The following is a 17,571-nucleotide window of genomic DNA, read 5'->3' on the forward strand; positions in this document are numbered from 1 at the left end:
AGAAATCAATTTAAAATTTCGATTCACGCGAATGAACGTTAAAGATTATTTCGTTAGAACGTTAAAGAATGTTTCGAGCTTTCCATCTTGCAGTCTCGCGAGTAGTATCACTGACCGAGATATTTTATGGCGAGATATAAATTATGTTTCGCAAGAACAAAATATTCGCTTAGCTACGAGGTGTACAAGAAGACGTCGCGCGACAGATAGACATCCGGGCAATATTGATTCGTTGACAAGATAAACGGCGCTCGATAGTCGACGCGAACGGCGATATCGCATTCGCAAAGCGTTCACAAAGAAAAACGGTGAAAAAAGCGGGAGAAAAAGAGAGAAAGATAGAATACCCACACACGCACATTTGCCTTGACCGATCGTGGCGTTGCTTGTTGCAGCGAGGCGTCGCGGCGACGAGGAGACTACGGGTGACGTCGGCGCCGGAAGCGAGGCGCACATCACGCCCGGTGATGAGGACGAGGATCAGGAGGACCCGCGTATCATCGACGAGAAGGTGCCGCAGGGTGGCCAAGAGAATCCAATACACACGAGCACCGAATACGTGAACGGCCGTACGGACGTCAAAGACACCAAGAAGGATGAGAAGACGGACACGCCCGTCTAAGAGAGAGATTTAAAAAAAAGAAAAAAAGATAAGAGAAGGGACGCATTCCTCTCGCCTCGTTTCCTCCCTCTCTTTACCTTTCCTTCGTACGCAGGAAAACCAAGCTGTCGCACTTTACCGCGCCAGACTTCAGCAGTAACGATCCAAGTTTCCCTCGGTGATTTTCGTTTTTGCGTGCAAAACGTGCGGACACTTTCGTTAAGCGTTTGCAATCGGAAGTTGACTCGCCGTAGAGCGATACGCTACTTATTTCTCATTCCCATGCTCACAAGACGAATAAGATAGAATGATTTTAACCCTCTCGTTCTCCGCGGTAGCCAGAAGAGCCACTGTATTAAGAGATTACGTGTAAGAATATATAAACTAGAGAGTTATATATAAAATTTCCGTAAAACGACTTTGTCGTATAATTGACTTGTTTAAATGTGATTCTTTGAAATGCCTAGGGTAATTGTGTAACACGATGGACTATAAAGACTTAAGAGATTATATAAGAGAAGAAAAGAGAGCAAGAGATTATATTATATTATGTGAAATTAAAAGAAATATATATATAAGACGTGTAATCTATTGTATCACTGTATCAATAATCAATGCATATAAATATAAAAGTGGTTTTAAAATGTAAAGGTAATTTGAGAATGAGAGGGTTAAAATATTGCCTATCTTGACAATGCTAAAAGTTATTAATATTTAATATATTTATTTTAACAGTGATGAATAAAGAAAAAAAAATTTGAAGTTATAGGAAACCTTTTTTGTAACATAAAAATAACAAATATTAAACATCACTTTTTCATACGATAAATTTCTTCAGTTTTTTCTTAAAAGTTTTACTACATTTAATTTTCTTAGAAGTTTCGATCAATGAAGAAGCTAAGTTATTATTTTTCAATTTTTATTTATAATTCTGATGATAAATTTTCTATTGTCGATGCTTTTCATCCTGTAAACGCCTTTGCAATATACGAATGATGTCATTTTTTTAACTAGATCGTGCTTTACAAATATTCAAAAGAACGGTCGTGAAAATATCTGACGAAATAGTTCTCGTAAACTTGTGCGCACGTCAACTCGATCGACAGCGAAAATCATTGTCGAAACTTTCAGCTGGGAAACGAATTATGTTTTAATTATGCGTCGCCTTCTCTTTTTTTCTGATGGCAGCCGGTTAGACCTTTAAGTACGACCGTAAGTGTTCGCGTCGAGGAAGCTTGGTTCTCGATCCGTCGATATATTCGGCTATGACGTTCCGAATCTCCCCTCAATCGCTAGTATAATAAGAACAAAACTGCTCGGCAAATTCGATTTCCATTTCTTTTATTTTATGCGTGTATGCGTGTTAACAGGATCTCAAGGTGGTGCGTACACGCATAATTTTAGACTCATTCGCTGGAGTATTTGTTAAGATTTCGAGAACTGAGTTGACTATTATACTCTGATCTAACCGTATTAATTATGTAATTTTATATAAAATATTTAAAAACTAGAATCTCTTCTGTAAGAAAGGAATGGATATAATGTAATTCTTTTAAATTGTTCTTTTTTTTACGAATGAGTGTCGAGATCAGAAGATTTTCACCGCGATTTGCTCGCCACTGGACGCATGTGATTTTTCATGCTGGACTTAGCGATAATTATGAAGTAGCTATGACAAATTTCACGCGGGGACGTGCCGTATCCGAATCACGATAGGCATCCTCACGATAACTGGAACAAATCAAATTACGCAGCCGAGCGAACTTTTTATTTTACACACTAGTAAAAACACACACATATACACGCATACACGTTAATTGTTATACACGACGAGACATTATGTACGCACACACATAGATACTTGCACGTTTACTGAATCATTGACATTAGCTCTATTTTTGTTTGTAAAATGTGTTCTATTTTTGCCTCATTAATCGCCAATTGCAGCTTTGAATTTTGAATCAGCCTTTAGGAATTAAAAATGGGACATCAATTAAATTAAATGAAGAAATTAATAATTAAGTTCTACTGTAAAATTTTTTCACAGTAAAGCTCAAAATAAAAAAATTAAAGGTTGAAGTCTAAAAGTAAATACTAAAATAAATTTATTAATTTAAAAAAATATTTAATTTTAATTACTATTATTAGTATAAATAATAAACTACATTTAATTAAAAAAAATCATTTTCTTAGAAATTGTTTTTAAATCTTAGAAACTGTCAATTCAAAATTTATAATTAGGGATGCACCGGATATCCGGAAAGTATCCGGTATCCGGTATTATCTGGCACTTTTTTACTATCCGATCGAATAGCCGAATTTCAACCGGATATATTCCCGGATACTAATATCATTAAATCATTAGATATCCGGTTGAAATTTTATATCATTAAATTGTTGATTTGTTATCAGGACTGAGCATGTATTTGGAATACTTTTATTTAAAACACACTATTTGTAGTACAAGCGTATTTGTATTTTTTATTTCAGCGGATCGTATAAAAGTATTAATTGTGTATTTAAAATCGAAAAACTATTAATACTGAAATACAAAATACTTTTATATGCTCCCATGAAACACAAAATACAAAATATTTTCATGTACTCCTAACAAACACAAAATACAAAATATAATTGTCTTACCAATACTGTTTTTCAAATAAAAGTATTTCAAATACCTAGCCTCGTTATTATATAAATGTTTTAGAAATGAGTATGCATATTCATAATGCCATATTAATATCTTATTGTTGCAAAATTACAATTTTTTCTTATCCGGAAAATGTCGGATATCCGACTCGAAGAAATTGCCTTCTCGAATATCCGACCGAATACCCGATATCCGATGTTGCAATCTATCCGGATATCGGATATCCGGTATCCGGTAATTTTACGACCTGATGCATCCCTATTTATAATAACCAAACTTGGTATTTAAATCTTTATCTCCAATTTTTATCTTGAAAATCTGCTATTGACGTTTAATCTGATGAAGGTTAAAAAAACTTTAAAATTGATAATGCTTTTCATTGAAAATTTTAAAATTTCTTTGCTTTTTTAAAAAGCGATATATACATGCAAGAACAATACGTGTGTGCGTATTTTTATCGCTAAGGTAAAAGAACACATTCCTTAAAATATTTCCCTTGAATTCACTCGAAATGTTTTCGTGAATCTTTGTGGAAAATGTGCATAATACTGTGATCACACATCTTTTGGTTCTCTACGAAACGCAACATCGCGTTTCCGACGTTGATTTTCAAGAACGGTCGAATCTCGATGAAAGAGATTTTTTTTCTATCTCAACATTTTTATCATATGTCCTCTGATCTTAGCGCTACGAAATTTTTACCACGCTAGAAACGAATTTTAAGATTTTAAGATACTTTCGTAAATGCGATGAAAGCGTATAAACGGACAGTAGAAGCGATGTTCGCGAAATTTCGAGATTGAAGATGCGATCTTTATATTATTAGGCACAACTATTATATTATTATCCAATGTCTTTTGTACTGTAACATTTTTACGAATATTGTAACATTCCTGACGTATTTTACTGTGTGCTTTACTTAAATGCATTTTATCGGAGAAAGATCTTTTTACACAAGTTACATATATACATAGAGTACAATAAGATTATTGCGCGAGTATGCAGAATGTTGCGTAAGTTCTTAAACAGGTGTGTAATGTTACAGTAATGTTACTTACTTGTCTAATTCTAAGTTTTGTGTAGAGGTAGTTTATCGATTTGCCGAAAATACGTAATAAAATAATTGTTTCAAAATATATTTATTTAAAATTTTGATTTCTGTTTAATATTTCGAATTTTTGCGATCTTGCTATCGTTCAGTTTTATGTTCCTATCTTCCTGACTTATGCAACTTACGAAACATCCTGTATATAGTTATAGCGATTAAACGTTTAATGACGTTTTGATTATTACGCGACCTTATAAGATATGAATTTCACTTAGAACGAATCTCATTTATGAAACGAATTATATGTAATAATTATTGCGTTTTATAAAAAGTGCGATTTTATATGCAGCGTTTAATAAATACAAGAAATGCATTCGAATCTGACCGTGGATCATACGATTGACGAATGTAATCGAGCCAATAAGATTTATATGATATTCTTATGATATATATGATAAAACAAATTATATCCCTCCATACGTCACTAGACAGTATTATATATCAACCGGTAATCTCCGTTTGACGTAACGTTTTCATTCTGCGTATTTTCTACAATACATGTACATGGCTACTATTTGTAAGAGCGGCACTTGTGGTTATTACAGATAACTACGAAATTTTTATATAAAAAGGACGTATCTTTTAATTTCAGTAAATTAAACCTTTTTTTTCAACAATACACGCAACCTGTTTCACTTATTGGATGGCAAATATAATTAATGTTGCTGTTCGTACAAGTTGAATCATATCTAGGAGAATGATATGAGTTTATAAGTACAATTGTGATAATCAAATTTTTGAAACTTGTCATATTAAAAATTTGTGCGAAAGGTGCTTCATATTAAATATATCGAATCTTTATATTGAATATATTATCAGCAGCGCGGTATTAAATATATTTTCTATCCAATAATATACACATTTTACGGAATTATTGAGAGGCTTGCATCGACCTTCTGTAGCGATACAGTTTGAAAAAATTGAAATTATGATTTATAATTACGTAATTTAATCATTTTAAAGAAAGAAACCCTGATAGAGAGATTAAAATGAAGTAAATGAAGAATATTTTATTTTTCTGACAACATTTGATTTTAATTTAATATAATTTCATTTTTAACGCTTTAGTTAAAAATGAAATCAAGATATTTCGGTTATTGATGTTGAGTGATCCTTATTTTAATTTAATTTATGTTGATTTAAAAAAGCACTAATTTCGAGAAATTAAAATGACATAACTCGTATAAAAAATAAATATAAAAGTAAAGATATTAAGTGAAGATATTTTAATAAGAATAATCCAAATTTTTACAGAAATTTGTAACATAAAGAAAATTGAATTATTTGACATTTTTAACATAGGAATTTATAATTGAGTGAGTCTACAATAAACATATTTCTTAATCCATCGTCAGTTTCAAGGATTAAGGAATATAGTAATGAATTTTCAATTCTTCCTTATTTTATTCTTATTTATATAAGGAAATATGCTCTTATTTCGATGCAAACCTTACAGAAACATTCTATACGCATTTACTGGAAATATTTTCTACGGCGCATCAAATGACACTACGAGAAGAAGTTGCTCCTCGTTCGAGGTGAGCGTCGTAAATATTATCTTATTGTTTCCTATTATTTCCTCCGACAATAAGTGTCGTTTGTACTTTTGTACAGGTGACTTTTCCTTAGCTAATCACCAAACGCAATTATGCAAATTTAAATGAAATACACTCGTATATTTATATTTACACACACTTACATGCACGCATACACATACACACACAATATACAACGTAGGTCTCGTCGGCATCGCGTGAAAAAAAAAAATCGAATAAGAACTAAAGGATGGATTTTCTCATGTTCCATTCATCAATCATATATTTCCGAATTCTGCACGCTCCTCCGCCGTTTTTTTCCGGATGCATTCGTGTTTTCACTTACAAGAAAAGGGCCGTGCTAAGACCGATGGGATTATCGAGGTTCTTATCAGGGATACGATATGATTATTAAGAATATGGTTAAAGAATTGATCGCATCCCGAAGCGCGTGTTTCGGGTGAATTTTGAAGGAGAACTCCGATGCAGCTCGTCGGTCGCAACGGTTGAATCTCTACTGCGTGTTGTACATACTCTAAATATATATAAATATAAATAAATAAATAAAGATATATATAAATATAAATATATATTATAAATATAACGGCAAGAGATCGCGAATAAAAAACGGTATTATACATATATTCTGCGTCGGAGGCATTTGGCTTGCAACTCGTGAATGCCGATCGAGTGAGTGACACACTTATCCGCGCTTGCATTCCAATTGCCGAGTCGACCTGTCGTTATCCGTGAAACTTTTTCAGGGTGAAAGATATTATCGGAGAGCAGAGAATGTGAGATTTACTTAACGGGAGTTGATAGAACTTTTTTGAAAAGGGACGAGAGAGGACAACGCGCGCGTGGTGAAGGCGTGAATGAAATGGAAAAGCGGGATTAACGGATAAATTCGTCAGTATTTTGTAGCTGGAACGACCGACGTTAATTCTATGTGCTGCATTCTATATTCAAAAGTATGAGCCTTCCCTTATTACTCGCATAGTAAAACGAAGGAAATGTTACACGCGTTCTGTTATAGGCATTTATCTCTTCCTCTCTCGCCTGTCCTACTCAGCCCTAAGCTCGTCCTTTTTATTCCCTCATGTTTATATTTCTTAGTACTAAATATGGCAAAAGTTTCTTCCGCTATTTCCATCCCCTTACTTTACTTTCCAGCGATATTGGAAGTTGCAGGAGGCACCCATATACAGCACAGAAGCTTGCAGTAATATTGCTGCAACGTTTGCAATGTTACTGCAATATTTCTGAAATGTTGCAATGTTACTGCAATATTTGTGCTATATGGGAAAGTGTCGTAAAGAGAAGGAGAATAACGTCGGTTGTTACATTTGCGAATTATTGGCAGAACGCGGCTCCGTTCGCGCCGTCACACAGAGGATGTCTCGCGTCAGTTTTCATCCCGAATATATCGATTTGTTAGTATATATAATATATAATATATAGTATAAATATATATGTGTATAATTTATGCATTATATATGTATAATCACAGTAATATATATTATGTATACTAATGTCAGTATGTTAATGTATGTAATAGAGCCTAAAAAATGGGGAAAGGGGAAAAATCGTGCGTTTACCTAAAAGACATGGAAGGAGAAAGATAAACGGATGTCGTTCTATGTATCCTCACGCATCGCGACGATCTTGTTGCAGCGAGTGCGAACAAGAGCAGCACTAGGGCGGCCCGAATTTTTTATATACATAATAAGATTAATAATATATGTGGTGACATCTACAAGAAAGAGATTTTTAAACATTTTACAGTATGCCATAATAAAAAGAGGAGACCTCACCGTTCCTAAAAAGGAACTACACGAGGAGAGAACTGATTGAAAACGAATAACAATTCAATTTTCCGTCTTAGGCTAGGTATATACACAAAATTCTCACTGTTGAAAAATAAAACGCGCGAATAAATAGCTTTCGAGAATCGTTCACAGATTTATCGGAAACTTTTATTAATTAAAAGTCGTTTTTAACACATAAACTCAAGCATGTAGTAACAGCGAATTGGAATAATTGAAGTTAGAGAGGTAAAAAATTATTAAGATGAAAAAATTATTGAAAGAATATCTTTTCGGTTGGATAAACACAAAGGCTACCATAAAAATCTTAAAATTTGGTTCTAAAGCTCGAATTTGTTGAAATCGGGGATTAAAAGCCTTCTATTGATTTTATTTTTACCGTAAAACTTAATCTATCAAGACAGGAATAATTCATTCTTTTGTCCAATTTAAATTTTGTGTGCGAGTTCTTCTGATTTCATCGGTTTGAATCAAACCGAAGCTGTTACTATATTTAAGATCATCACCAAAAAGTGTTTCAATAACACTCACGAGATTAGATAAGCTCGAACAGATTCCGGAAGTATTGCAAGAACAATGTCAAAGATCACTGCCAAACACTGATAAATAGAACTTTTTGTCAAATTTACAAAATGTCATAAGAGAAAATATCGCATGCAACTTTCACCTTAATCTATAAGTTGCGAACTAACATATTCCTATTTGATAAGAACGGTAATTTAATTGAATCGCAAGATACCCATCAGCTTTTATAATTATTGGTGTTTACAAAGTGCGTGAAACGTGACAAGTATCGTCGTAGATTGCGATCCATTCCGATTTATTGAGCTGTTTATTGTATTTATTTCGATCGAGAAATCGCTAAACATAATTTCGTCGGTGTGTAGAGAAAAAAATGAAGAATGAAAAAGAGAAAGAAGATGAAATTATTTATACGCGAACCCACTTGCGTACAAACCTATATAAGTTTTAATATGTTTTATCGATATTAATACATTTATTGCGTAATTCTTATAATTAATTAATTGTAATGTAACAATATTTTTAATGTGTACAACTTAAATTTCGATGATCATGCTTTGAAGACATATACATATATACGAACGTGTATATATATTTACAGATGTAACGCGTATATACACATTTTTGTTCAATATGTGTTTTTCTTTATCCTATGACAACTAGAGATTGAATGAACATTTGTAAAATTCATAATATTATCGAAAAGATGATATACGTTATTAAGGAGCATGATCGTTGGCCATACAATGGGGTATATATACTATATATATTATATTATATAGATATATTTATGTTAAAATGTAAGTCTAGAATAAGATGATGAACGCGATGGCGGCGCCAATTCGCGCCGGATCGCGAAATATATTATAAATACCTGCAATTGGTGTTCTCTTCTCTTTGAAGCATTTTTAGGAGTTAATTAAATGCCGCGCGAAAATTGCGGTCATCACGAGAAATTGCGTTTGCGCGACATTGTTATCACGTCATTTCTGATTAAGGGCCCAATTGAAACGGCGCCGGTTGGCGATTGGTTTCAGGAATAGTCCAGAGATCGCTGACTCTCTAATTAAGCAAGCAAAACGGTTTAAATGACGTTACGCAGTCGCGAATTAAGATAAACTAGCCACACCGCGATCGCGCGAGAAACGATAACATTTTGTATCTCTACTTGTAGATACAATACGATAGGCGAGAAAAGTATATCTAAGGATTCAAATGAAATTAATATATAGAGAGCTGTATGTATAATTAATTATAAGTTCATTCGTCGCTATGATATTATACTTAGATATCGTATGATTTTTGAAATAAAACATTTGTTTTAAATATACAAATGTTGAGAAATGTATGTCCTACCATTACGTTAAATTTATTCAATGATTTTACATTATTGACTTTAGATTAACTTTAGAATCTTAAATAAATTAGAGGAAAATCTGATGGTAATTTACTTGATAAATTATTTAGTAATTCTGGAAAGCTGGTAAAATAATAATTTAGAAAAAAACTACAAAAATGAAAAAATTTTGACATGAAGCATTCAGCCTAAGATGAGTAAAACACTTTATTTAACTTGTATTTTTGTTTATTTTTAACGAAGTTATAGTTACTTGAATTTTGAAGTTAGATAGTAGCTCGTAGAGCTATTATCTTTTGTTGCAACCCGATTAAGTATTTTTCAAGTGGATTATGTATGAGGCGTATTAAGGACAGCTAATCGGCAAGATTTCAATAATAATAAGACTTATTTTCAGATGCTGTTTTATCAACTCAGAATAAATTTGAGAATATAAGAAGAATGTTGTTTTATTTTAAGCATTGGTGCGAAAAACATGCATATTTGTATATAAAACTGTAAATTAACGAATTTTATTAAAATAACAAACAAATTACTTATCGTATAAATCTTGTCGTAATTTTATCATAAATCACATTGAATCCGACGCTTAATTTTACATCTCCAAGCAAAATATAGATTTTGTACAACTAAAATCACATGATGATTAATTTTTAAATTGTGACGTTAATGATGTTTTTTTTAACATTCTATATATCTTTTACTGACGAATGCAAAAATATCCTTTTTTTGTAATATTATCACTTGAGGAATGTCTGTACTTCAGATTATATGTGTAATCATAACATTCAGTTGTAACAACTGAAAAAAGAAGAAATATGAATAATGTTGACTGATTAAATCATATATGAAAAGTTGATGATTTTTGTCACATTATTATCAATACTGCCTTTTTAATATAAAAATTGAAAATTTTTGTAATATGACGATATTACGAAAGAATTTCATATTTAATTATTAAATTAAAACAAAACTTGTCATTATTTTCAGGTCGTTCGACTACGAGAAATCTCGGGGAGTCGTGAGTACCGAAATTACGATATTTAATCCACATTATCGCACTCTCGCTTAGTATCTATCACACTCGCACCAATACCATGACTAATACTTCATTCTTCGTAGTGCTTTAGTTTAATTTAGCCGTGTGACGCGATTCAGGGACGAACAGTAAGATCTCTTCGTCGCTTTTCCGTCACTCGACGATTGTCGTTCAGTAGACTTTTGCCAAGCATGCACATTTTCAGAGACTTCGCGGACCCAACGACGGGCGTTAGTCTTCTTCAGCTCGGCAAATCGAAAACTACGGCCGATGTCGTTAGAAAAAGGCAAGCAGCAGCTTTTTTATTTTACTCGTTCGCAATGTCGGATGTGTCCGTCGACGCCTTCGCTTTTCTTACTCGTCGGACAAAATTGGATTAAATTGCCCGGAAAGGCGGCGACCAACAAAGTATTGTTCGCCACCCGTTTTCTGCGCAATTTGATCAAACTGGGAACTATTCCTCGTCTCACCGTGTTACCAGCAAAAATAAATCTTACGTGACAATAGATTAAAACCTCTTATTAGCTCACGAACTAAAAGAAAAAGTACGAATGGATTAGTATGTCCGATGAATACAAAAGAACTTGTAATTAAGTTACAAATTCTATTGATTTAAAATTTTCTCATAAAGAAGTGTTCATTCATATATTTATTCAAAACTGTGAGTTTTTTAAAATATTTATTCACATGAATACTTCAAAATTATTTTACAAATATTTATATTCACTCAAACAAAATGTAAACTAAAAAAAATACTCCAATAAAAGCAACCCTTTTCTCTTAACTATTTGGTTAATTCAACAAATTTTATTTAATCGAATTTAACCATAGTCTGTTTAACATTGAACAGCTTGTTAAGCAGATTAAGGTTAAATTCAATTAAATAAAATTTGTTGAATTAACCAAATCTGCAAACAACTAAATGTGTTTAGTTAGTTGAACAAATTTTTTTTTCTCAGTGTAACTACACTGGAAAAAAATGAGAAAAAATTTTTTTTAAATCACGTATTGATTTGGAACAATCTGATAGTGATTTACTTGGCTTAATTTCATGAGTTTGTTATGTAACTTTGTGATGTGAGTCTTTTCAGTAGGATTAATTGGTCCAACGATATCAGCATTTTTATATTCATTATTTTTTTTTTGAAAAAGGAATATCTGAAGTTAGGAGTTAGGATTTTTAATATGAGTACCAAGAGTATTTTACAACAAATCGAATTTAAAAAGCACATTTCCACTTCTGGTATTCCCCTTGTAAGTAATAAATTTTCCTGGTCCCTTGCAAGTTAAAATAAAAAAAGTTGATCGAAAATCTCTTGCGCAGATACTTTATGACGCTGAACGCCGGCTATATAGACAGTTGTACTAAATAGAAGTAATCTTAATGTGACCTAATTGTCGTATCAATGAGATAAACAAAAACAAAAAAATGAGATCGGGGTTAGCATATCGGGGATAACTTTTGCGAGTCGTATTTACGCAATTGTGTTACATATACAGATTACTGCGAAATATAATCCGGCTTCAATATAAAACTTTAAATCTAGTAGATTGCCTTATCCCAACAGTGATATGTTTTTTTATTCCGTGTTCTACTTTTGCTTTTATAAGCAATAAGTCTCATTACGAGTGAAGATCGTAAAAAAAAACGGAAACGATTAACGATCTCTGAAGTAGAATAGAAGAGTCTTTTATTCGCAAAGATCTCAATGCTTCCTATTCGATTTTATGACGTTTATTGTCAGCAAAAATCTAAAGAGTTCGAGACATTTGTTATTCACAGTTCATGGTTTACGAGTCCCCGAGTAAAAAAATAGTAATAATAGCAATAATTATGTTCGTTACGTATGAAATTTGATTCCGATAAGATAGGATAGTTACAAAAAGTGTAAGCAAAATGAAAGAAAAGAAACGTACATGCAAGAGATGAGGTGTCAGCAAGATGACTGCTGCTAGATAATATCTATCTGGGGCAAAGAGATGGCAATTTGATTACAAGAAAATAGAATGAAAATAGGACAAGAAAGAAAAGGAAGATAAGCTGTTCGGTGCAGTATGTGGCATGTAATTTTATCGCTGCTTATAATATGCAAATTCCTCCCTTCCGCAATTCTCTAGAAATCGCATTTGTAATTGATCGAGCAAAGCTGATATTTTTCTATTTATCGGAAGCGTTATTTGTATTTGTATCGAGTGCTTCATTCAATTCATATGCGTGCTTTGTCTAGCGTTTCCTGTTTTATTGCAATTTATGTAGCAATCTGTTAATCGCTGCGCTTATATTATAACTCTCTCGAAAGTAAAACTACTGAATGCATTTAAACGACTAATGCTACGCTAAGTCAATTAATTTTGTAATGTCCTGTTAAGTTTTATTGGATAATTAATTGCATCATGTGCGACATGAAAGAAATGGTGTCTGTCACTATATGTTCACTGTTATGTGATATTTTCTGTAAACTTTACTTATTTGTTATTTAATATTAACAATTATTAATATTAAATATTTACAATTATTGCTACATGTGATCCGCGTGAATCATTAATCTAAAATATTTAACACGGCGAGTTTTTATAAATAAAAAACAGAATTTTTCAAAGTACCACATTTCTCAAGCATTTTACGAAGGATTCTCGAGCTTTCTCTTTAATTTTAATCGTTATAATTACAATTTTTTATTGGTACGCCACGCATGAGACAAAACAGATAAATGGCAAAAAATAAAGAAGATTTAATAAATAAACTAATGTCGTACTTGACACAAAGATACGGGTTGATTACATATCATGCGCAATTTATGCATGCATATGAGAACTGAATAGTACATTCAATCTGGATCATCCACTAAACTAAAAAACCCAGACACGATACGCACACACACATGCAGTAATTTCATGTATCATAATAACTATTCGATCAAAGTAAAACGAACTTATTAAATCGTCTTTTTTTGATATTGAAAAGTTAACATTATAAGCGCTGTATATATTTAATATTTTGTTTTCTCGTAAAATTATTGTTGTGTGATATCATATCAACGAGATAAGTGTTGTATCAGAAAAAACTTACAACTTAATTCTTTCTTCATTATTCATATATATATATATGTACATAGAAGTGACACAGAGAGCGCCGGCAGATATTCCCGATCAGAAGTGGACGGAGCGTCGTCCCGAGGACAACGGAAACCGAGGATCAATCTCTCCCGATTCTTTGGAAGGAACAAAGATAAAGTGTCTGGCACCGATACAGATACCATGAAAACTGTCGTTACCGTCGACGACGAGAAGGTAATTGCCGTTTTTTACGTGGATGAATAATTTATTATTCTTTTTGTGTGTCATTATTATTTCGTTTTTCTAAATAAATTTGATGTCTTCATGATATTTATGTTGATAGAAAATTAAAAAGTTTAGTAATGATTAATTAATACCGTAATAGAATAAGACAAACTTCTACATCGCAAAATCTTTGATATTAAAGTGGTTGTATCGCACAGGAGCGACTATAGGTTTATACTTTTCTCTCTCATAGTTTTAAAATTAGAACAAAAATAGAGTAAATTGAATCGAGATTGAATTTAATACGGACATTACAGCGATTTTAAATAAAGATTTAAGAGAATTTATAGATTAAATTAAAAATTCATAAAATTTTATTTGTGAAAGATATCATTATTCGAAAAAAAAAGTTAATTTAGAATCAAACTATTACATTGCATCTTCACAGCCCTTTCTTACGTATTCTATGTAGGGGAGAGTTGCCGAATGCGTACTGGTCGCTTAAATCGTACCTTATCAATTTTTTATATTATTAGTTAATATAGGCAATATTTAATAACAATAATATAAAATATATGAGAAATGAGTAATATAGACAAAAATATAATAGCCTACATCTTATTTTATGTTAGCGGCGTTTTAAAAAATCAGGTACATATCTGATATTAATTTTTAATCAACTTATATAGCTGATAACAACGCGATCATCCAATTTTATTATAAATTTTTGTATTTTTATAAAAAAAGATTTATAGTAAAATATTTTATATTCACTGTATATACATATCTGTAACCATTGTAAAGATTAAATCGATATTTTTACAAAATTCATCAAGTTTCCTAAATCGTACCATCAAAAGGCTGATAACTGACAATAATAAAACTAATAATTGATATTAGTATAAATATCAAGTGCAAAAATATATTTAAGCAAATTTTTTTGGTGTAATTTATTTTGTTATTATTGTTATTTATAATAATTATAAAATATTTGATTTTCTTCAATAAATTATTGAAATTAGGTATTAATTATTAGGTATTAATTAATGACTTCTTTTATTAATCTTATATTTTTAATGGTTTTCATTCATACTTTCAAAGGAAATACGATAAAAAATATCTATAGGTACGATTTAGGCGACCAGTTGCTTAAATCGTACTTTTTGCAGCATGTTACAAAAAGATTTATAACAAATTAATTTGTTATTGGTGGAAAGTTAAACATGTAATAATAAGCGTTCAGAACTTCAAGCTACAATTTCTAATGTTCACTTGCATATAAAACAGTGCCAAATGGAAAATATAATAAAAAATAGGTTAAGTGATACGCATTCGGCAACTTTCCCCTACATCACATATATGTATATATACTAATAAAATTAATACTTGTGCAAAAATTTATTTGACTGTACTTATAAGTTTAAAAGTTATCTAAAATTGCCGCAAAATATGGTCGTTTTATTGCATAAAGCTATTAAAAGCTAAATTATTTGTTATTTTTTTACATCTGGTTTCAAAGAGCATTTATGATAAAAATTTGTTGGCTAATTATCTGATATTGGTTTTTTAAATTGATTTTTCATTGTATTTTGTGTTATTTTTGCGCCATTGTAGCAGTTTTGCTAGTGCCTCACCATTTTGCTTATAAGCATTTCAATTCTATTATTATCTGTTCTCCACTCTCAATTGTAATTTGTAATTATTTATTTGATACGCAAATAAAATAAAATAAATAAAGTTAAAATTAAAATAAATTTTTTAACTAATGTTTTTAACTGATATTATATAGTGGTAAACAGAATTCTATGGAAAAATTAAATAGATCCTGTAATAAATAACTTTTTACACTAAAAAAAATTGAAATGACGACTAAATGTTATATTTACATAAAAACACAATTTTGAACGTTTTGACTGTACAGTGAAGGGCAGAATGGTTGCAACACTTTTTCTGATAGATTTCGGAACTGCCTTGTTCGTAAACGGTTGAACATAAATGTGGTTAAATCCGAAAGTAAGAAGCAATCGCTCGATGAGCAGACTACATTCCGAAACTCATCGAAAGAAAAAGTGTTGAAACCATTCTGTCCACCACTTTACAGCCAAAACATCTTAAATTAACTTTATGGAAATATAAGATTTAGTCGTCATATTAATTTTCCGCTTGAATGTATAAAAATTATTTCTTACAGAATTTATATCATTTTTTTATAAAATGATACCTATTTAAATGTAAATGTACGATAGTATACATCATTAAGATTCTTTTTTTGTGATTGTCTATTACATTTTATATCTGAAAAACCATGATATAGCTTCAGACCGTTGAGCCGACCGTACAGGAAGGCAGAACGAATCCTTCGACAGGCGAAGGTGGCATAGTATACGCAGAATTGGATCTTACGCAACAGCAACAAGGTGTGACACCTCGCCGAATTAATGAGGACAAAACAGAATATGCTGAAATCTTGTATACGAAACCGGAAACCGAAGAAACAGCGGATAAATAACTGCATCTCCACGAAAGCAATTAAGACGATCGTGTGTTCTCTCCATGGTGAAAATAATAAGGTTCCACCATGGTTCCCCCTTTCATGTTTTAAGATGACTTCAAATTTTTAAAAAATTGATGTTTCGATAGAGAAAGCGAAAATAAAATAGATAGACGATTTGAAACGCAAGATATATTTCAAGGTATTATTCGTTATTGATTTTTTTATTGTAATTATCACGATCGTTATTTACACATTCACATATATGAAAATGGACACGGTCGGCGTTCCTCGTTAATCAAACCCTCACGATTACATATTTCCGTACGTGTGATAATTTATTGTACGGTGAATAACTTTATGACATCGGTTTATTATTCGACATTGCGTCTATATGCAACTGGTCATTATCGAATTCGGGAGCAAGCTCTTTACTAACTGGAACGACCGGAAATCATAATAATGTTGCTCCGTGCAATTATTATATATAAATTTATAACATGTCACAAAAAATATATGCAAATATGCAAACGACATTATTCATTGCTATGTCATTCTTTCGTAATTTGCATTTGTATTTCTATTGATGAAAATCTTATGGAAGGTATGATCTTAGCCGTCCAATCATTTTACTCCTGAATTCTTAGATAAACAATTTTACTTGAAATTTTTCTGTTGTTGGAATTTTATTATATGAAGAATTTGCTATATTAATTTGTTTAATAATTTTAATAATTTGCTCTAATAATTTGTTTTTGAGAAAAAAATTCTTTATAAGAATATATCTCTTCCTTTTCTTCCTAAAATTTTTCGTTTAAGCGTATATGACTATCTCAACGATACGCTAATCGTCATGCTAAACGTACTTAAATATTATCGTTAATATTGTTATTGTCCCCTTAAATAATGTATAAGTGTAATAATAACATTGTATTACGTACAAGTTATAGATACGTTTAAAAGTCACTTAAACGATTTAATTACTTAAAGTATAGAAAATTAAAAGAAACTTTTAAAAGAAACTTGTCCTAACAAAGGAATATAATCAAATGTTTCTCTCAAATTTTAATAAGCTTGGGATATGTTAAAATATGGACGAAAGTAAGATACACGTATTTTTTAAGTGCTTTTTTGCTCATTAAGGAATAAAATTCTTCCTT

The 17,571-nt window shown here is 31.4% G+C and overlaps 1 protein-coding gene across 4 annotated transcripts in view; it reads left to right on the forward strand.

Moving 5' to 3' along the window:
• The window catches only part of Fas3 (fasciclin 3), a 394,377-nt gene extending 377,339 nt beyond the window's left edge, over positions 1-17,038 (forward strand). For 2 of the 4 annotated variants that reach the window (XM_018446212.1, XM_018446213.1), the window contains 4 exons: positions 10,590-10,620; positions 10,844-10,924; positions 13,755-13,929; positions 16,235-17,038. In XM_018446212.1, the coding sequence (XP_018301714.1) occupies positions 10,590-10,620; positions 10,844-10,924; positions 13,755-13,929; positions 16,235-16,429 (482 nt within the window). In that variant the 3' untranslated portion in view covers positions 16,430-17,038. Of the gene's footprint in view, positions 1-395; positions 1,130-10,589; positions 10,621-10,843; positions 10,925-13,754; positions 13,930-16,234 lie in introns of those variants that run through there. The other 2 variants (XM_018446214.1, XM_018446215.1) reach the window with 2 other exon arrangements.
• Positions 17,039-17,571: the final 533 nt, after the last annotated feature.

Source organism: Mycetomoellerius zeteki, unplaced genomic scaffold, assembly GCF_001594055.1.
Source record: "Mycetomoellerius zeteki isolate Tzet28-1 unplaced genomic scaffold, Tzet1.0 scaffold174, whole genome shotgun sequence".
NCBI lineage: Eukaryota > Metazoa > Arthropoda > Insecta > Hymenoptera > Formicidae > Mycetomoellerius > Mycetomoellerius zeteki.